At 42.8% G+C, this 21,613-nt stretch overlaps 1 protein-coding gene across 1 annotated transcript in view; it reads left to right on the top strand.

Annotated features, from left to right (window-relative positions):
• Window positions 1-240: 240 nt before the first annotated feature.
• Window positions 241-21,613, top strand: part of LOC132174857 (uncharacterized) — a 31,090-nt gene continuing 9,717 nt past the window's right edge. The window contains exons 1-12 of the mRNA XM_088515038.1: window positions 241-506; window positions 3,246-3,318; window positions 3,610-3,675; window positions 4,323-4,388; window positions 4,482-4,564; window positions 5,277-5,328; window positions 5,406-5,477; window positions 9,160-9,227; window positions 9,313-9,361; window positions 9,486-9,570; window positions 9,650-9,751; window positions 9,915-9,966. Of these exons, the coding sequence (XP_088371164.1) occupies window positions 358-506; window positions 3,246-3,318; window positions 3,610-3,675; window positions 4,323-4,388; window positions 4,482-4,564; window positions 5,277-5,328; window positions 5,406-5,477; window positions 9,160-9,227; window positions 9,313-9,361; window positions 9,486-9,570; window positions 9,650-9,751; window positions 9,915-9,966 (917 nt within the window). The 5' untranslated portion in view covers window positions 241-357. The remainder of the gene's footprint in view (window positions 507-3,245; window positions 3,319-3,609; window positions 3,676-4,322; window positions 4,389-4,481; window positions 4,565-5,276; window positions 5,329-5,405; window positions 5,478-9,159; window positions 9,228-9,312; window positions 9,362-9,485; window positions 9,571-9,649; window positions 9,752-9,914; window positions 9,967-21,613) is intronic.

The raw sequence follows: 21,613 nt of genomic DNA, 5'->3' as shown, positions 1-21,613 counted from the left end.
GTTAACTACGGGGAAAAGGGTCTAAAGGGGTAGCTCAATCGGTTGTGAATCACGTCTTATGAAGCATAGGTCACTAGTTCGAATCTTTTTTCTCCTTTCTCTTGTGTAGATATGTAAAAAATTAAAAAAAAATAAAAAAAAAACTACGGGAAAAAGGGTTTAACAAATACACCCGTATCTCGGCATACATAAAGAAGAAAAAAAGAAAAAAACAGAAGATTCAATAAGGAGCACCAGAAAATTTCATTAAGTATACGAACACATCAGACGCTGGATATCTTACCGCTCTGCCAAAATTATAAAACGTAAAAGAGAACAAAACCAGAGAGAGAGAGAGAGAGACAGAGGCCAAAGCGAATGAATAAAGGGGCGGGAGTTCCAATAACCTCTTCGTTCGTGAACTGGTTCCGAGTCTCCTCCGTGGCGGAGCGATTGACCGTGCTCCTCGGCCGCAGCAACCGTGCGGACGACCCTGAGGTCTTCAGGCTCTTCTTGTCCCTCGCCAGGTATTTATGAAAATGCGAACATTTTGCGGTGTGCGTATTTGAGGCGTAATATTCTCTGTTTGGAAACTCGTTTTAGCCTTTCGCCGGTGGGTTTGGGCGAATCTGGTGTTGAGAATTGGATATGTGACTGCGTAGTTAGTTTATTAGGCCTTGTTTGGTTGCACAGGAAATGTGGTAGTCAGTGGATTCGGATTATTTTGCCTTGTAGCTTTTGTTGATGGTGTTTGTTTGAATGAAGTTGGTGATTGATTCGAAACGTGAAATGGTTGTTTTGGTTGTGTGTGGGAGAGTTCAGCAACCAGTGCTAAACCCTGCATGCGTTGTTGGGGTTGGGGGGGTGGGGGGGTCAGAAGCATTATGATGAAGTGAAGGCAGATTTAGATTGAGGATGTGTACGGAAGATAATATTGTATCTTGGTTCACACTTACTAACCAAATAATAATAATAATAATAATTGTATCTTGGTGTGTGATGAGGTGGCTTGGAGGCAGACCCTTGGAGAGAGAGAGAGAGGGGGGGGGGGGGGGGGGGCGGCGGTAAACATCATGAAGGCTGGTTGCAGGCTGATCATATCCACATTTAGAACAGAGCTGAGCCCAAATACAATGAGAGGGGGGGGGGGGGGGGGGGGGTTCAGAAGCATTATGATGAAGTGAAGGCAGATTTAGATTGAGGATGTGTACGGAAGATAATATTGTATCTTGGTTCACACTTACTAACCAAATAATAATAATTGTATCTTGGTGTGTGATGAGGGGGCTTGGAGGCAGATTAAGTACGGTTGTGGCAAAATACAAAGGAAGAAGAAAAGGTTAGGGTTGGAGGATGAATCTAAATGTCCCTTGGAGAGAGAGAGAGAGAGAGGGGGGGAGGGCGGGGGGGGGGGGGGGGGGGGGTGGGGAGGGGGCTGTAAACATCATGAAGGCTGGTTGCAGGCTGATCATATCCACATTTAGAACAGAGCTGAGCCCAAATCCTCCCTTCATAGCTGCACTAAAAACAGAGATGTTCGGCACTTTCATCTTCAAGCATGCACAAGCCACAAAGAGACACGACCTAGACTCCTACAGGAGGCAGCAGTGGCGAAGGCACCCCTCTCTTTCAAGAGGATTCGCCTCCTTTGTTCCGAAATCAGAACCTTTGAACTGGAGAGGAGCCAGTTCCTTATATTTGAGGGGCAAATTTGTCCAAAAAAAAGTAAAATAACAAATGTGCCCCTCAAATGTAAGGAACTGGCTCCTCTCGTGTACAGATACCGGAGAAGATTTGGTTCCCTTTGTTCCTTAGTAGCTCGGTGGTAGAGTGGTTGGCTGTTAACTGACTGGTCGTAGGTTCAAAATGGCTGACACATTGACTGCCTTTGAACTATAAAATATAATCCAAGTAGTCTAACCCCGGGGCGGACCCCAACTGAAAGGTTTGATTTGAAAAATAAACTTAGAGTGTCTAGGGTTTAGGTGCTCTTTGGTCTTCACGTGTCTACTGCTTAGTTAGCTCTGTAGTTTTGTCTTGTTAGTTGGATCGAAATGGACTGGATTCTTGACCCCCAGTACCAACCTCTTCCATTTCTTATTCTTTTGATGTACAGGAACTGAGAATCATGCTTTCATTAAATGATATACCCATAGAAAGCTCAAATGGAGGGCAACAATCTGAATTTACAAAAAAAAAAGAAGAAAGAAAAGCCTCCTTAGTTGGCTTGGGATTGGTGGCTGGATTCCGTCTACCAACCCTGTTGGTTCGGCTGTTAGAATCCAGACAATATCAACCCAATGGGTTGGTGCTAACCCCTGCTTGTGAGGAGAAGAGGAGCATAGAAAGAGGATCAATATTGCCTCATTGTGCAGTACAATGGTAAAAGTTTCAGACTGTCGGGTACAATTGTTTGAGTTTGATCTTGAGGGCCACCACTTCATAAAATAAATATGAAGGGTGGGACCACATCTAACTCTTCCCTGGAGAACCCCACTTGAGTAGGACCAACACTAGTTTACGACCTTTCTTACCAAGATTAGTCAGTCTCGAATGAAAATTTGTTGGGGAAGCACACTGCAATTTTCTTCTGGTGCTTTAGAATTTTGATATTGTCAATGAGTATAATCTAGTTCAAAATGGTCCTTTGTTTTTCATTTTGATGGGTTGTACAATTTTTTTTTAGCAATACTAGGATACCTTACATTGGCAACAGATTTATTAAAATGATGATGAATTGATTATTTAATGATTTTTTTCCACCAAAGAGTCATTAGGCTTGATTTTGGAAGAACATGATTTTGCATGAGTTTTTGAAATGTTGAAGGGATCACCATGACTTTGAAATCAAGTAAGAATCTTCGACTACGTATTCTGATCCCAAAAAATATAAGTTTGAGGGGCCATATAGCAATGAATGAAAATTTAATCAAAGCGATGAGCTTTGACGACTACATTACTAACAGTACTTGATGTATCTCATTTTCCTTTTATATCGTTTTATTTGTTTCATACTCTATTATGCTCGTCTCCAACAATGTTCTTTGTGCAATATTGTTATCTCATCCTTGTTGACTGCATCATGCCTTTTTCTCTATCCCATAGGCCCTAAAATTATGGTTTCTCTTCTTGTGAGTGGTATAATTGTCATTACGAGTTGGAGCTATTGTCAATGTTATAAACATCGTCGTCATTGTCATCATCATCAACCTTATTAGTTTTATTGTCATTGCTGTACTTGACTAGATTTACTTTGTCAAAAACAGGGGTCTCGATTATGCAGTTGCAAATGATGAGGTCCCGCCCATAGCTCAAGATTTGCCTGTTCTGTTCAAGCAGGTATTTTTGTCTTCCTATTGGATGTCAAGTTCTTAATTTTTGTTGTCTTTTACCTTTTTTGGTCCTTTGGAGACCTGTTATGCCTATAGACTACATAGCCAAATGTGACTACATGCCTTGGGCCTCGAGAGTGAATGCTCCTAGGCATTGCAAACTGACAAACATCCCCTAGGGTCATGTTTTTGTGTCTATTGAGGATTATTAACACATTGTTTCTCTTTGTTTGTTTATCTATGAATTTATATTTGAAAACATGGTGGTGTTCTTATTTTTTAATGTGATGGTGTGTAGGCATGCAAGCGTAGAAATGATCCCCTATTAGAGGCGGCTATCATGGTGCTTATGGTCTCTGTGAAGGTATGAGTTAAATGCAGCCATTGATCGCTAATTTGAATTTTCAGTAATGATATCAATCTCCTTAGTCCCTCACAATGTTTTGCATGTTGGAAACAGTTTCAATGTTTGGAGTGGATTGTTTTTTTTATGAGGCGCCTTTTACATTATTGCAAAAATGGACATGCTTAGTTATTTTCTTAGTTGTAAGGAGTAATGTGGGACATTTTGCTCTATGATGTGCAGGATGGGAATTTTAAGAATGTTTGGATAAAGTAATTGTGTCTTTTCTTGGATAGAATGAAACATTCATATTATTAATAGGCTTTCCTTGTGCTTGTGTTTCACTCATTCAGAACTTCTTTCTAGTTAGGTGTTCCTCTTGTATATAGGAACCTATGTCCCCGAGTTGCGTTTTTTAATGATATTTCGGTTACTTATCAACAAAAAATTGTTGTTTAATATAGATCCTTTAGGATTCAAGCTTAATATATTTTGTTTTTGTTTCTCCCTTTTTCCCTTAAGAGATGTCTTTAGGAATATTAGGTAAATAGTATCGATTCAAAATTTTGTGGGTGTTCTCTTACAATTTTTTCCTAATGAGTTTTTTACTACATTACTTATCAAAATTTTTTTTGTTCCTAATGATTTTTTTTTTTTGTGTGTGGCAGAATGCTTGTAAGATTGGGTGGTTTTTAGAAAAAGAGACTGAAGAACTTTTCACACTAGCTAATGAGGTTTGCTATCAAATGTTGTTCTTATAATGTATATTCAGTTTATGGCTTTTTGTTGTAATATCTCTAGCTAATAGTTTTCTTTCTGATCTACAGATAAGGAAAAGCTTCTCTAGTCCGGGAGATATTAACACAGAACCCAGTGATTCTCTTTCTTCTATTAGTCTAATTATGGAGAGGTAGGAACATGCTTTGCACTGCACAAATACTTATTGTATATATAATGCGACTAAAAAGCTTTATGGCAACAATTATTAGTACACTCCAATTTAAGCTTTCATTTTAAAATTATGGTATGATACTTGAAGCTGAAGCCCCAAAATGGAACCATACTGAGTTAGAAATTTGAGTTTTACTTGGAGTAGGTAGACTTTTTCCACTTAAGCAATGACAAAGAAGATATACATTCTGACTTCTTTAGTTACCCTTTTATGTCTAAGCAATTACTGCCATATATAAATACCGACAGCTTTGGCTCATAAGAGTAGGGATCCCTTTTTTTTTTTTTTTTAAACGATGATCGTGCTGGTGCTGGTATAGGGTCTGACTAAGGTGGTGTGGGTGAAAGTAAAACCCAAGTCAAACCATGACTTTGGTCAGTAAGGATGTTACTGTGACTTTGTTTTACTCAAGTTACACACAGTTTTCAATATAATAGGGATATTACTGTCTGGTTTATATTGATTTTAACTCTTTATGTCAACCAAATGGATGTTGCGGGGAATTCCAACTGAAAAGTTGTAAGGTAGGCCAAGATTTGAAAGTTGATTTCTTAACTGGACCACTGGTTTAGAATGTGTTGACATGGTAGGATGTTGAGTCATTGTAATTTCTTAATTGGATGGTTAATGATCTGTGTGTGTGTGTCTGTTTGTGCGAGTGTGTGTGCAGGTTCTACCCACGAATGAAGATGGGCCATATACTTGCTTCTCTTGAAGTCAAGGTGGCTTCTTTTCCCTAAGCTTGATTTTCTTTTATTATTTTGAAGCACATTCTAATCTATTTTTGTTTTCATTGTAGCCTGGATATGGGGCATACCTGACTGATATCCATATTTCAAAGAATACGCCACACTCTCCTAAAGAAAAAATTGTAAGCATCTGCTGAATTAATCTGAATTAGGGGACAATACAATTTTTTTTTTTTCAAAATTTTTTATTCATCCCCATTGGATGCACCCTATAAGTCTAGTTGTATATGGAGCAGCATTGTAGAAACAATGAAAAGGCGGTTGACTGGTTGGAAGAGGCTCTATTTTTCAAAGGGAGGTAGGCTGACCCTAATCAAAAAGTACATTTTCCAATTTGCCCACATATTTGTTGTTGTTTCTTATTCCAATTTGTGTGGCCAATAGGATTGAGAAACTTCAGCGAGACTTTTTATGGGGAGGTATCAATAAGGGGTTTAAGTTCCATTTAGTTAATTGGTCAAAGATTTGTTCTCCGAAGCAAACCGGTCGATTGGGGGTAAGAAACTTAATTTAGCTTAATGAAGCATTGTTGGGCAAGTGGTTATGGCTTTGTGGAACTGGTGGTGGAAACAAAATATGATAGTATGAATGAAGGTTGGTGCACTAAGGAGGTAGAGGGACCCTTTGAAGTTGGAGTGTGGAAACATATTAGGAGGGGGTGAAGATATTTTTTGAGGTTCGCCAGGTATGAAGTGGGAGATGGAACTAAGCTTAGGTAATGGTATGATTTATGGTGTGGATCAACCACTAAAAAAGTCTTTTACCGAGTTGTTAGTATAGCTTGTTGTAAGGAGGTGTAGGTTGCGGATAATATGCAGGTTTTGAATGGGAATCTCCAATGGAACTTATCTTTTATTACATCCGTACAAGATTGGGAAGTGATGCGTGATTGCATTTTATGATATTTTCTCAAATTGAGACAAGGTAGTGAGAATCGTATATGGTGGAATCCTTCAAAGAGGAGGAAGAATTATCTAGATTGGGGGGGTTAATCTTTTCCTTGGAAGAGTATTTGGAGAGTACAAGTTCCATTGAGAGTGAGTTTCTTTGTGTGGATGGTGGCTCTTGGAAAGATTCTGACATTGGATAACTTGAGGAAGAGAAAATTAATAGTGGTGGACTGGTGTTGCATGTGTAAAAGGAGTGGAGAATCTATAGATCATCATCTTCTCCATTGTGAAGTGGCTAGAGAATTTTGGAGTATTTTTTGCCTTTTCAGAGTTGAATGGGTTATTATGCCTAGAAGGGTAATAGAGTTGTTGGATTGTGTGCGAGGTCAGCTGGGAAGTCATTCAAATTTAGCTGTTTGGAGGATGTCCCCTTTATGCTTAATGTAGCATATTTGGAGAGAGTGAAATGCAAGATGTTTTGAAGATCGTGAGATGGTGGTGGAAGAGCTCAAGAGCATATTGGTCAAAATGCTTTATATATGGACAAGGGCGTATAGTTTTTCTCACTTTTTTTTTTTTTTTTTATAGCAAATAGCTTGCTTAACTTATTTCAGTATTGAGGCTCCTCTCCTTTCTCCTCTAGTGGTGGCGCGTGTAGGCGCGTCCCGCTACAGATCGTTTTCTAGTTTCGTGAGATGCGATCATTTAGGCTGAAATGGAGCGTTGTTTTACGGTGGAAGCTAACTTTTTCTCTTTCTCGGTGAAACCAGGTAAGTCAGAGATTCGATTGGAAGAGAGGCGAAAAGGTTTTGGTGGATCTATTTTGCTAGGGATTCGGTGCTCGGACTGGTTGGCGAACACAATGGAGGAGGCGCTGTTGTCTCAGGGGAAGGAGAATTTTGCTAAATCTTTCTGGGAGGAGGTGGAGGTTTTGATGGTTCGTAAGGGTAGCAACATGGCTGGTCGGTTTTTAGAGGTGGCAGTTTTTGTTGAGGGGGGCCGGAAAGGGATTATTTGGTTGCCTGAGGGCCGTGGAGGATGGGGTTGGCATCGTTTCGTAGGCGAACTACGGCACTTGCTAGGGCTCATTGTTGCAAAGGACCGGCCGGTGGTCTCTGGAGTTATTGCAGGCAGTGGTGGTATTTCGTCTACTCGGACCTATGCAGCAGTGCTATTCGAGACTCCTGGTGGAGCGAATCCGATGTCAGTGAATTAGTTAGACCTGGTTCCGATGGTAGGTTATTCTAAGTTGGTGAAGGGTGGAGAGGAGACGAGATCACCAGTAAACTGTGTCGAGCTTAAGAATGGTGTGTCGCGTAAGAAGGAGAAGGCTGGGCTAGTTAGGAGACCTGCTCAGGCAAGCGGCGCTTTAGGGAGGAAGACGATGAGGGTATTGCGAAAGTTGAAGAGGGTTCTTGAAAATAATAGGGCTGATGTGGATTGGGTCCTGTCTACTGAGCTGGGCTTAAAGCCCAAATCTTATTGTGGTTGAAAGATGAGGGCTGGTTTTAAGTGGAAGAAGGTTAGGCCTTTTCATTTGGGTCCGGATCTAGAGTCTCCAGCAGGTGAGGTGTTGGAACTGGGTTCTGTTGCGGGTCTTGGGGATGCATCAACAAGCAAATCATACAATCTCGATGGTAGGGGGGTTTTCTGGTGGTTCTTCCTTAGGGGCAACTGAGCTAGGTATGAGATTTTGCCTCTCACACCTTGGTATGACGGAGAGTGGAACACATATTTATTCTTCTGTTCTAAGTCTCAGCTGGGGTATTCTCGGAGAGTGAAGGAGTATATAGGTAAGAAGCTGAATGAGAATAAGAAGTTGCTGGCCGAGGTTGTGGCGGACATTCCGGTGGTGGGGTTGGAGGGATATTCTGAGGGGTTGCTTGACGCGATGGAATGCACTCCCACTTTGGGATTGACCTTTGGGGGTGACGAGAAAAGACTTTTGAATATTTTTTTCAGTCATTGAAGAGGGATCAGTACCGTGAAGATGAGGTTTCTGTTTCAAATTTTAAGGGGAAGAGGGAGCTCAAAAATTTGGAATGCTCCATTAATTTTGAGGCTAATAGATGTGGCTCTAGTAGGGTCAAAGGTTGGGTGGTTTAGGCTTGCCTTGGGAGATTAGGGCTGTTATGTGTGTTGGGTTTCAAGGTTTTTTTAGGCTTCTTTTGGGGTCTAGGATTCTTTTATGGCTTTGGTTTTTGTGGGTTATTGCGGGTTTTTCTATGTATACTTTTTGTGTACCTAGAGGCGCATTGCGCTTTTTTGATATATACAACAATACTTATCAAAAAAAAAAGTTTTTCTCACTTTTCTAACTTTACTAAATTTGTGGATTTCTGTTCTTCTTTATGTCATTAGGGAGGTTTTTCTCTTGTATATATTCTGTGTACTAGGGTTGCCCCCTTTGCATTATTAATGAATGACATTACTTCTCAATTTTTTTTTTTCACCCCCATTGTTGACTGGAATTTGTTGAACACCCCCACCCCAACCCCCAAAATGGGGTCATTTCTCTCTTTGAAACAAATTGAGTTGAACCCCACACTGCATCTTCTATGTATGTTGGTATATAGTTGTGTATGTGTTTGTTTTGTCTGTTATTGCCCTGATCTATTTCTATATGTATTCTAATATTTGTCAACAACATGCATGATAACTTGACTTCTGTGTACTATTCTAGCTTTTTACATTGGTAATGTCCATTCATTTAGATTCAATCTATGGATTTGTGCCATTATTTCTGATCATACATTTGCAGTGTTTTGTCTATATGTGCTTTTTTTTTTTCTTTCTTTCTTTTCTTTTTCCCCATTTACTATGTTTTTTCTTATTATCATGAATTTGGAAAACTTTTTTATAAGTCATTTTTTAAATCTCAGTTTGTAATTGTTACATTATGTTTTGCTTGCAGTGGTTATTTGTAGCACAAACAGACAACATAGAGACATCTGCATGCATTATAAGTCCTCCCAAAGTGAAGTATGACTTATTTTTTCCTTTTTGTTTTTAATATACTAGAGTTATTATCTATTTATTCTGAAAACATTTCTTTTAAATTCTGTAGCTTTCTTCTGAATGGAAATCCCGTAGACAGAAGGACTAATGTTCTAATGGTTTGTGCAATTCCATTTACTTTGTGGATAACTTTATGCATATGACAGCATTTGGTGCTGATTGTAGCATAGGATTGATCTGATAACTCATATCTCTGCTTGTGTTCTTTTCCCCCTTTATCAGGAAACTGGACCACAGTTTCCAACAAATGTGACTCCAATTCTTAAATATGGAACAAATCTTCTTCAAGCTGTAGGCCAGTTTAATGGTAAGCTTGAACACAAATCTTTTTTTGTCTAAAGTGTGATACTCATCCAGCTCTAACAGAAATTCTCATCATTTTTAAGGTCATTATGTTATTGTTGTTGCCTTCATGAGTGTGATTTCATCATCTGAAACTCCGGTGCTACATGATTATGTGCAGCCTGCTGTAGCTGCAGTTGATTCAGGTATGCCTAAAATGTAGAAGTAGAGACATTTTGCGTTATTAATTTTGTGTTTCTAGTAGTTTCACAAAATTTATTGATTTGCACCATGTAGAACTTCTTTCCTTGACACTATATTGATATTTATTGCATGATTATCTCCTTTCTCTGTTTTTTTGGATGTTAGATCCTGACATAGTTGAGGGACCATCGCGAATATCACTTCATTGCCCAATAAGGTATACCATATTTGTTGCTTAGAACTTGATGTTTTACTACTTTTTGGAGCTCTTCATTTTATTCCCTTTGTATAAGAATATGAACAAATAGGAAAATTATAAACATATGAACAAACGAAAAGGTACTAATCTTGTTCGCATGCTGTTAATATACTAATTACTGAGGAGATAGAACTTCGTAAACATAGTGATAAGAAACAAATTGTCAACTTTGACTCTTTCAATTAATGGGGACACCCAAGGTGTCAACCTTTGGGAACTTTGCGTCCCGTATCAACCTTGAAGGGAGGGGCGGGGCAGAAGGAGATAAATCTGCATAAGCGTCAGTGTCGATAAAAGGTTAGTGTTGTTACAAGCATTAGGGGCACTTAAGTGTGGGGCCTGATGGATCCTAGTTGCAAAGTGCTAAGCGCAAATGTGCTCCTGATCAGAATAAAGCACACATTTTCTAGGTATGTGTCAAATCATTTTTGTTATTCCAGCTTGCTAGATTGGAAGTACAGCTTATATGCTTAGGTGGACGAATAGCTATGGGCGGTACTGGCGTTGATGGAATATGGAAGAGGGTGGCGTGGCTTCATTGTTGTTCTAGAGGGACAAGAAGGTAGAGGGTGGATCGAATTTGTGGTTGTGTTGAGAAAGGTGGTAGCGTTTTTTGATTCAGCTGTAGACGATCGGAGTAGGGGCATGGTTTCTTGAAAGGAGTATGGTGGTTCAAAGACGAATGGACTGAGTTGGTTTTCGCCGCATCAAACATTGAAGGACCTAGTGGTGGTTCAAGGAAGGAGATTGTATGTTGACGCTTTGGTAGAGAAGCGGCAGTCTTAGTAATTAGACTATTCGAGGCAGGGGTAGAGTGGGTAATATGATGGAGCAAATATGGAAAAGGGAGGATGTATATGGAGGGATTGAGCTGAAGGCGTTACTTAGCATTCATGGAAATAAAGGAGGTGATGACAGCTTGAAGATCTTGTCGGTTGAATGGGGTCAAGTACTTGAATTACGGCCTATGAGGAATTGGTTGGTTGCACTTAAAAGGAAAGTGGATTGATTCTTGGAAAGACTTGGAAAGACATTGGGAAAGGATTCGGCAGAGTTGGCCTCGCATGTAGTTGGGACGATGGGTATTGTGGGCTGAAGCCCATTAACAAAGACATTGGTGATTTTTGATAGGAGCAACAGAATCAAAAGGTCCATCTTTCTAAAAAAGGATGAGCTAGCCTGGATGGTGCGCATAGTGGATGATTTGGTGGCAATGGACAATTCTGAAGTATTCTGGGATCAATCCAGAGCTGGATACCCTAGAATTATTGCTCAGAAGTGCTCTAATAGGCATGGATGCTTCCTGACAGTGGAGGAATTCGATGGAAGAAGAAGGTGTGGCTCGATCATCATTCCGGAAGGACGTCGTGGGTTTGGGTGGGATCGCTTCATCAAGGAAATGCAAGCAGCTAATTCCTCTCTTCGTGAACACCGAGTGATCGGTGAGTATAGAGAGATTAGGGGAGAAAAGGGAGAAAAGGAGCTAAAGAAGCAAAGAAGCTACGCAGAGACAGTGAGACTGTCGTCGAAGGCAACCCAGGAAGCTTGCAAAGTTTGTCAAGAACAGGGTCGGCGAGGTTATGACAAGAAGACCTTATGTCCGAAGAAGAAGACCCATGTTTCGGCGATGGCTTAGGGAGGTTCGGGGGGGGGGGGTTCCGATGGAGTCTGTTACGGTGCCGACGAAATCTTTCTAGTCAGTGAAGTCTGTTCGAGGTTCGGTAGAGGGTGGCGTGAATGGTACGAAAACTGGAGGTTGCGTGGAGATCTTGCCAATAGTTTCGGCGAGGTCAGCAAAGCCGGCGGAGAAGTCTGTGCCGTTGTCAGTCTTTGATCGCATGAAGGGACGGGAGGGGATGGGGTACCATGTTGGGCAGACCTACTCTGAGGTAGATATTGAGCTCCTCAACGTGAAGGAGTTGTTGGGACGTCTGAAGAGGGAATGTGACGTGGGGATGTGTAAGATCGACAGGGTGTTTAATCAGATGAAGCTCAGTGGACTTGGGCCGGGAGATAAGGAAGATGCTAGTCGGTGGAAGGCTGTATTGAAAGAGAAGGAGAAAATTGGGCCGGGAGGAAAAACAATAAAGGCCAATAGCAGGCTGAAGGTGAAGAAGAAGGTGATGTTTAAGCCCAAAGGGGTCGTGGGCTCAGGCGTGGGCTGTAGTTTCAACCCAGCTCAAGTTGGTCTTAATTCTCAAGTTAGGTTGGCCTTAACGGCGGCCTCTGAGAATGTCACGACTGGGTTGCGATCTCTCATGCCTTCACCGGCGTGTTTGTCGTTGGCTGACAAAGAGCTTACAGGGGGAGGAGGGACTAGGTCAGTGACAGAAAGGATTCCTAGGGTGTCTGTTGGCAATTCTGCGGAGGGTGTTATCGGTTTCTTGGCCGGAAAGAACTCAAGCCAAAAATTTCCCGTAAGCCCGGTGGAGGAGACTCAGCCCACTGGTAAAGGGAAAACTCTGTTGACAATAAGAGGAGGAAGGATGGGCTGCAGAGAAGGGACGAGACTTGGGTGGGCTCGCTAGAAGCCTCAGTTTCGGCGTCTGGGCAGTTGAAGGGGCTCCTTGGACCGACGCCGGAAAATTCTTAGAGGGTGCCGGAGACGCTTTTGTCGCCGGAGGATCATCAGAGGTCGCCAGAGAGGACTATGGAGACCAGCGAGGCTGGGGAGGGTACGTTTTTGGCCACATGTCAGTTTCTGAGGGGGAGTCCCTCTTGCCGGAAGGTTGAGTTAGCCGTGGGGGGTTGGGCTCAGCAGGCTCGTCGGGGGGAGGAAAGGAGATTGGGTCTGCTGGTTCAATTTGGACAGGAAAGTTTGGATCGAACAGCGGAATTGGAGTGCTTGGAGTCTGTTTCAGGTATGGATGGGGACAAAATTTCTGAGACAGAAGGGTTGGAGGAGTTAGGGTCAGACACGATTTCATCTAGCTGGGTAGTTGAAAACTGCCTCAAATTTTATCCAAAAATTGGTGTTTCTGATGAGGGGAAGGAGGAGGACTTGGAGGTTTTGTTCAAAGCTATTGAAGCTTCTAGAATGCAGTACGATTCTGATTTGGGAGGTGTTTCTGCCCATGTTCCTGCACTCAAAGGACTTGAAGAGATTGAGGAATGTGATAGGGTCGCTTTGGTGGATCATGAAGCTTAATATCGTAGTATGGAATGTGAGAGGGTTGAATGCCCTCAAAAAAATGTTGCGCATTAGGGGTCTTTTGAAAGAATGGAAGGTAGATATAGTGTGCTTGATTGAGACTAAGATGGAGACTATCTCCCAAGAGGTGATACATAGTCTTTGGGGAGGTCAACATGTGGGGTGGAAGTATAAAGGTTCTAATGGTTCGTCGGGGGGGATGTTAATGTTGTGGGATAGGAGGGTAGTGGAGTGTAAGGAGGATTGTGTGGGGCATTTCACTTTGGCTTGCTCTTTTCAAAATGTGGAGGATAGTTGGGTTTGGGTGTTTGGGGGAGTGTATGGGTCGAATGAGGAAGTGGAGAGAAGGGCACTTTGGGAAGAGCTGGCCGGTTTAATGAGGGTGTGGGAGGTCCCTTGGTGTTTTGGCGGGGATTTTCCTAGTGAGCGCTCCAGTGTTTCTTACTATTCTTCGGGCATGATGGATTTCTCGGACTTCATTTCAGAGAATAATTTGGTGGATATTCCGATGATGGGAAGTCAATTTACTTGGGCCAATAATCAAGAAAATGAGAGTTGGTCGAGGATTGACTAGTTCTTGCTATCCTCGGATTGGGAAGATCACTACCCAGCAGTATCACAAAGAAGACTTCAACGATTGCTATCCGATCACTTCCTTTTATTACTGGACTGTGGGACTCCCTGTGGAGGTAAGAAGGGTTTTAAATTTGAAAATATGTGGCTTAAAGCAGAGGGCTTTGTTGATAAGGTTGCTTCTTGGTGGCGGTCATATTCGTTTGAGGGTTTACCTAGTTTTGTGCTTGCTAATAAACTGAAATCCCTTAAAGTGGATTTGAAAAAGTGAAATGAGGAGGTCTTTGGGGATGTTGGGAGGAAAAAGGAGTTGTTGGGAGGTATCCAGGAGTTGGATGAGTTGGCAGAATCGAGAGGCTTAGATCCGGAAGGCGGACAAGTTGAAAGATTTGGAGAATACCTTGTTGTGTGAAGAAATTCATTGGCGCCAAAAATCGAGAGCTTTGTGGCTGAAGGATGGGGATCGGAATACTCGCTTCTTCCACAAGATGGCTAATTCTCATCGAAGGTACAATCGTGTGGAAGTGCTCCGTATTAATGGCATTTTATTCGGTGATCCAGTTGAGGTAAAAGATCACATAGTGCAGTATTACCAAAGCCAATATTCGGAACAAAGCACTTGGCGCCCTAGAATGGATAACTAGCCCTTTTTGTCCATAGATGAGGAGGATAATAGGTGGTTAAAAAGAGATTTTGAGGAAAAGGAGGTTTGGGAGGTGGTAAAAGGCATGGATGGGGATAAGGCTCCGGGTCCAGATGGCTTTTTTTCAAGCTTGCTGGGGTGTTATTAAACAAGATGTTATGGCGGTTTTCGCAGAGTTCCATCGTAGACATCAACTGGTGAAGAGCTTGAATGCAACTTTTATTTCCTTGATTCCGAAAAAGGCGGATGCGGTGGAGATGAAGGACTTTCAGCCCATTAGCCTGGTGGGAGGGGTGTATAAAATTGTGTCTAAGGTTCTTGCCAATAGGTTGAAAACTGTTTTGGGTAAGGTCATTTCCTATTCTCAAAATGCTTTTATTGGGGGTCGGCAAATCCTAGATTCCGTTCTCATTGCAATGAATGTGTGGATAGTCGCATGAAATCAGGGGTACCAGGTGTTCTTTGTAAATTGGATTTGAAAAAGGCCTATGACCATGTAAATTGGGACTTTGTTTTGTATTTGCTGCATAGATGTGGTTTTGGCGAGAGGTGGAGGGCTTGGATAGAGTGGTGTATTAAGACGGTAAGATTCTCCATCCTCGTGAATGGTTCTCCGGAAGGGTTCTTTAACAGTTCGAGGGGAATCCGGCAAGGGGATCCTCTCTCTCCGTTATTGTTTGTGCTTGTTATGGAGGCTTTGAGTAAGATGGTGAATGCGATGGTTGACCAAGGCCTTTTGACTGATTTCTCGGTGGGAAATAGGGTCTTGTCAGAGTTGATGGTCTCCCATTCTTTATTCGCAGATGATACTTTGATTTTTTGTGAAGATTCTATCGAGCAAATCTGGTATGTTCATCTCATTCTCTTATGTTTTGAAGTTGTTTCGGGTTTGAGAGTGAATTTGGGAAAGTCAAAGATTGTGGCCATTGGTGAGGTGGAGAACATTGGGGTTTTAGCTAATATCCTTGGGTGTAGTGTTGCCGAGTTGCCTATGAAGTATTTGGGTCTCCCTCTTGGGGCGCCGTATAAGGATACGGTTATGTGGAATGAAGTAATAGAAAAGATGGAGCGTCAGATGGTAGGTTGGAAGAGAATGTATCTTTCTAAAGGAGGTCATTTAACTCTCATTAAGAGCACTTTGGCTAATCTTCCGACTTACTTTTTGTCTCTGTTTCCGATTCCTATTAGCGTAGCTAAAAGGATTGAGAAAGTCCAAAGAGATTTCTTGTGAGGAGGTATGGGAGATGAGCCTAAGTTGCATCTTGTAAGTTGGAACCAAGTCTGCCCCCCTCTACGCTTTGGTGGTCTTGGCATTTGGAAGTTGCACCAGTTTAATCAAGCTCTTTTGGGGAAATGGCTTTGGAGATACGCAAATGAGAACGGGGCTCTTTGGTGTAAGTTAATCAAAGCGAAGTATGAAGACCAAGAAGGTGGGTAGTGCACGAAGGAGGTTTCGGGTTCTCATGGTGTGGGTCTATGGAAGCATATTCATAAAGGGTGGAATTTTTTTGCCAAAGGTATTCGGTTTGAGGTGGGGGAGGGTTCGAAAGTTCGATTCTGGCATGATATTTGGTGTGGGGACAATTCTTTGAAGCAAGCCTTCCCGTCTTTATTCAGTATCGCCAGACACAAAGAAGCTTGGGTGAAGGATAATTTTGTTGGGAGGAATGGGATTGTTGAATGGGATGTCATTTTTGTTCGATCGGTCCAAGATTGGGAGATGGATTTGGTTTCTCCTTTTTTTGATCGGTTGTATTCTTGCAAGGTTTCCCTAGGCAGTGTAGATCGTATTTGCTGGTCTTCGTCCAAGAAGGGCAAGTTCGAGGTTAAGTTGTTCTACAAGGCCTTGTCCATTTCTAATCAAGAGGAGTTTCCTTGGAAGAGCATCTGGCGTACTAAGGCACCTCAACGAGTGGCTTTTTTTGGGTGGACTGCGGCCCTAGGCAAAATTTTGACTCATGATACGCTGCGTAAGAGGAATATAGTGGTAGTGGAGTGGTATTGTATGTGCAAGAAGACCGGAGAGTCAGTCGATCATCTTCTTCTCCACTGTGAGCTCGCAAGTACTCTTTGGCACGATTTTTAAGCGGTTTGGGTTGCATTGGGTCATGCCTTGCAGGGTGAGGGCCTTGTTTGATAGCTGGTGGTCGGGAGGGCGATCTCGAAGTGCGGTTGTGTGGAAGATGATCCCTCTGTGTCTTATGTGGTGTATTTGGAATGAAAGAAATGCTAGATGTTTTGAAAATTCCACTAGGACCATAGAGGAATTAACTCATTTTTCTTCTTTACTCTTTACTCTTGGACGGCCGCTTGGCTAGCTCCTTTAGTGATTAGTTTCTCTGATTTTCCTTTTCATTTCTCTCCCTCCTAGGCACTCTCTGTTTATACTTCCCGTATATGTGGGTTGCGCCCCTTTGCGCTTTTTATATCATTACTTATCAAAAAAAAAAAAAAAACAAAGGGGTAGAACAAGATATCCAACCCAAGGGCTCTTTTTATCACCAAGACCCACAAACCGTTAAAGTAGTAAATGTGGAAGCCAATAAATTGAACGATAATGGGCTTAGACATAGTGGTGTTGCGGTCAATAACTGAAGGTATATACCCAAACTTGTTGGCAAGGAGAAAATTCAAGATGGTGCGTTGGGTTCTGGAGCGGGTACGAGTAAGAGTATGGAGACGGGTCACTCTTCCGAGGAGATAAAAGTTTCTCCATTGAGTTCGAATGGATCTCTTGCGAGCATGTTACTTTAGATTGATGGAGCTTCGAGGTGTAAGTCAGATATCGTTGAGGAAGCTCCAACAAGGGATTCATTCAAACTCTCAACCTAAGACAGCAAAATATGCTGGAAGTCTTGGGCTTTGTGCAAAAGGGCAAGTGGAGGTTTAGAGGCCGGAGCTGAAGGTTTTAGCTAGAGGGAGGCTGGGTCCTTGGAATTGGGTTTATCGGGAGTGTCTGCTGATGATGGGTCAGGGGCTGAGCTCACGGAATTAATGATGTAGGTTAATTGGTCTTTGAAAGCAGGAAGATTCCTGGAGGTGTCCGTCTATGCGGAGGGTGGTCGTAAATTAGTCGTGGCTCCCAGAGGGCCGTTATGGGCGGGGTTGGCGTCGATTTGCAGGCCAGCTGCGTCTTGTGTTGGCTCCCCTTGAAGGTAAGAATGGGTTTGTGGAGACCGGGCCCCTCTCTTTGCTGAGGATGTAGACTAAGCAGTCCAAGACCGCATGGGTTGATGTTGCTGCGGGAGTTTCTGAGGGTTGTTCTTTTGCGGAGGTGTTACAATCGAAGCCTTGCTTCGAGTTGAATGGGTGGTCTTCGATTTGTATGTATCTTCTCCAGGTGACGACGCATTCTGAGGAGGGGAATGGCGGGTTTGATCAGTGGCCAGCGGTGGATTGTTTTGATCTAGAGAAGCATTCTTCGATGGCGGCTGGCTTTTCGAAGAAGATGAGGGGCATTTCTGTCAAGCGATGGGTCAAACATTTCTTAGGGTTTTTTCATTCTGAGATGGGCCGGGTTCTTACTGGGTTGTTGGAAGGCTTTCTAACAGGGTTTAAAGGAATTCCTTTAAGAAAACGGATTAGGGCTGGCTTAAAAAGCCTGGAAGGTTTAAAGGGTTTTGGGTCTGGGCCTTCTCTAAAGCCAAAGTCCGCTAGGCGTTTTAAGTCTGGGTAGATAGGCATTAAGGGCTTCGGTGTTGGGTCTTCCCTAAAGCCCAAAACCGCTGGGTGTCTTAAGCCTTCTCATAAGGCACAATTGCTTTCGTCGATGGCTTCTTTCCTGGTGGGATCGTCCAAAGTGACCACGGAGTGGGTTTCTTTGTTGACTCCGGAGCTTGCGATGGTGCTTAGTGATGTTCTGCTGGTGTCTGTGGTTCGGCAGGGTGCGGTTGGGATCACGGACGTTGAGCATGGTTTCGGCGTTAGCTTTGAGGCTGCCGATGTTTGGTCTGGGTCTTCGTCAACGGTCCGGCAACTCTCTCCAATGAGTATTCTTGCTTCTCCGGTGGTGGGCTCTCAGGTGGAGGCTGCTGCATCTCAAGCGGTCGACTCTGTCTCATCTGAGATGGTTATTTGTTCGGCGAGCCCTCTGTGCAGGGAAAGGGAGATTTCCTTTCCTGCGGCGACGGATCCTGTCCGTTCTCTGGCGTCGACGGAAGCTCAGGCTAAGACTGTTTGGAACCCATCTCTAGGTGGTGAAGGAGGCATCCTTGTCTATTCAGGCTGTGTCGAAGTTGGCGTTGATTTGGGTTCCCCGTCGGAGACTGTTTTGTTTCCGAAATCATCTCAGGTTCGGCAAATCGGTCCAGTGGGTACTCCCGTTTCCCCGATGAGGGTTTATGCCTCCCCGGAGATGGTTGCTGAGGTTGTTTCTCCATCGGTGGCAAATTCTCTGTCTTTCTCTTCCTCGGTAACGGAGGAAGCTCAAGCTAAGACTGATTGGATCTCTTCCCCGGTGAATGGTTTGATCAAACAGGGGTTGTTAGGCCCGAGAGTGGTTTCTCCTTCTCTGATTGTGGTGAAAGGGGCGTCGTTGCCTTCTCAGGGTTATAAGGTCGATAGTTCTAAGGGAGTGGCGGAGCTGTGTAGTGTTAAGGTCGATAGCTCTCATGCGGCTCTAGTAGTGGTCTGTGTCCCTTAGGAGGTAGCTCCTGTCAAGGCTGATTGTATCCCTACATCAGGAAAAGGGTTGCTTCGTCAGGGGTTTTTAGGATCTAGAAATGCTTCTCCTTCTCTGCCTGCGATGAAGGAGGCTTCATTGTCAGTTAAAGGTTCTAAGATTGTCGTCGAAGAATCATAGGTTTTTTCTTCTTCGAAGAAGCATGCAGCTGAACTGGTTTGAGACTCAGTGAACCTTTTCCTTGCATGTCGGAGGGTTGTGCTCCAATCTACTCCTCTGTTTCCAAGTCTCAAATAGGGTATACCTGGAGAGTGAAGGAGAAGATTGCTCAACAGTTGCATAAGAACAAGGAGTTGTTTGCCAAGGTTGTGGCAGAAACTGCGGAGAAGGGGGTGGAGAACTATTTGGAGGTGGTACAAGGTGCGGTGAAATTCACCTCCATTATGGATTGTCTTGTGGTGAAGGAGGCTACGAGAGAAGTCTTTTTGACTCTTTTTTCGAATATTGAAGAGGAGCGGGAGCCCTATACCTCAAAGGTAAAAGGGAAGAGGGAACTCAAGAATTTAGAATGCTCCATCAATTACGAGGCTAGAGAAAGATTTTCGCCGGCGGGGTTGTGTCGGGACCAAAAATGCATTCTCCTTTCCTCCAGAGGTGCATTAGGGGATTTGGGTTTTAGGGCTGGTGTTGGGCTAGTGTGGGCTTTAGTCTTTGGGTCTTTTTCTTTGGTTTTACCGTTTGGCTGTGGCTACTTATTTGGGCTTTTTGGGTTGGGTCTTCTTGGGTTTTGTCTTTGAATTTTAAGTTGGGCTACCTATGTATACTTCCTTGTGTACCTAGAGGCGCATTGCGTTTTTTTTTTTTTTTTTGATATATACATTATTACTTATCAAAAAAAGAAAGACAGGGTGAATAATCAGATTATAAATGGGGTGTCAGAGAGTGTAGAAGGTGATAGAGAGAGTATGATGGGTGGGTCTTTTGGTACCGCAATGGTTTCTTTGGTAAACCAGATAGAGGAAGGGAGGTTAGAGGGTTTGAATTGAAAGGAGGTGCAAGAAGTGAACTTGAGTGGAGATGAGACGAATTGCTCTTCTTTGGCATTGGTGGTTCTGCTTGATAAGGAATTGAAGGAAAATGAGACATTAGTATTAAAACCAATAGCTATGATTGGAGATCAGGAAGTGCCTCAATTAGTGTCTTCTGATTGGGTTTTTGAAAGGGTGAAGCGTTTTTGTCATGTAGTGGGGACATCGTGCGACAACTTTGGTAATCAAATGTCAGCTCTTTTCTCTACAATTGAAGCAAGCAGACATCAAACCAAATCGATTAGTGTTCTAGATTTTTGCTTTACGACAACAAACAAAGGAAACCGGGAGCTAAAGAGGTTGGCGTGCTTAGTTAACTATGATATATGGAGAGATTTGAGCTGGGAGATGAATCCAAGATGAGATTCTAGGATGATATGTGGTGTGGTAAGATGGCCCTTTAAGAAGCATTTTAGGAGTTATATAACATTGCTTGAAGGATGCTTATGTTGTAGTTTATTTGGATCTTTCTAGCGGTTCCCTTTAGTGGAATGTAAACTTTATTAGAGCGGCTCATAATTGGGCGGTGGATGTCTTGGCTTCTTTCTTCATATTCCTATAGAGTGAGACGGGAAAGGGAAGACAAGCTTTGGTGGGCCCCTTCAAAAAAAGGGAGGTTCGATGCTAGCTCCTTTTACAGGGTCCTTGCTTGTATTGATGGCATTCCTTTTCCTTGAAAGAGTATTTGGAGAACCAAGGTGCTTCTGAGAGTGGCTTTTTTCGCTTGGTTGGCCGCCCTAGAAAAGATTCTTACTATGGATAATGTTAGGAAGCGATTTGTCATTATGGTGGATTGGTGATGCATGTGCAAGAGGAATTGGGAGTCCTCGTACCATCTTCTTCTCCATTGTGAGGTTGCTTGTGCCTTATGGAATGCTTTCTTTCGTCGCTTGTCGTATTGGGTTGTGCCTAGTTGAGTGGTTGATTTGTTTGCGTATTGGTGGACGGGTTGTAGCTTTTTCTTTTTTTTTTTGTTTTTTTTGTAGCTCTTGCTTGTTGTGGTGTTTTTGGAGGGACAGAAACGATCGAAATTTCGAGGACTGAGAGAGAATGTTGGAGGAGCTTAAATCCTTTTTTATTTGGTTCTTTTTATACTTGGACAGCTGCATTTTAGCTCATTTGGTGATTAGTTTTAATGATTTTCTTGTTCTTCTTTCTTCATATAGATAGGCGTTTCTCTTGTATACTTCTTGTGTACCCGGATTGTGCTATGTGCTTTTAATGACATTTCAATTACTTATATAAAAACAAACTATGATTAGTGACATAATGGGAGGGCAATCTAATAGAGGGAGAGGAAAGTGGAGGGGCTCTATTAGTTCTTTATGAAACCTAGGAATTAGGGGTGGCAAAATGGGTACCTGACACGATTCGATTACGACCCGCGGGTACCCATTACACGATTAGCCTATACTCAGACACGACCCGTTTAGCTAAACGGGTAATCGAGTCTGACACGATTATGACACGAAAATAGCCGAGTAACCCGACACGACCCGTTTTACCCGTTTAAAGCTGGTGTTTTGTGG

Source organism: Corylus avellana, chromosome 3 (assembly GCF_965113065.1).
Source record: "Corylus avellana chromosome 3, dhCorAvel1.hap1.2, whole genome shotgun sequence".
Lineage (NCBI taxonomy): Eukaryota > Viridiplantae > Streptophyta > Magnoliopsida > Fagales > Betulaceae > Corylus > Corylus avellana.
Note: the sequence above shows the minus strand (reverse complement) of the source record. Positions and strands in the feature narration are given on the sequence as shown.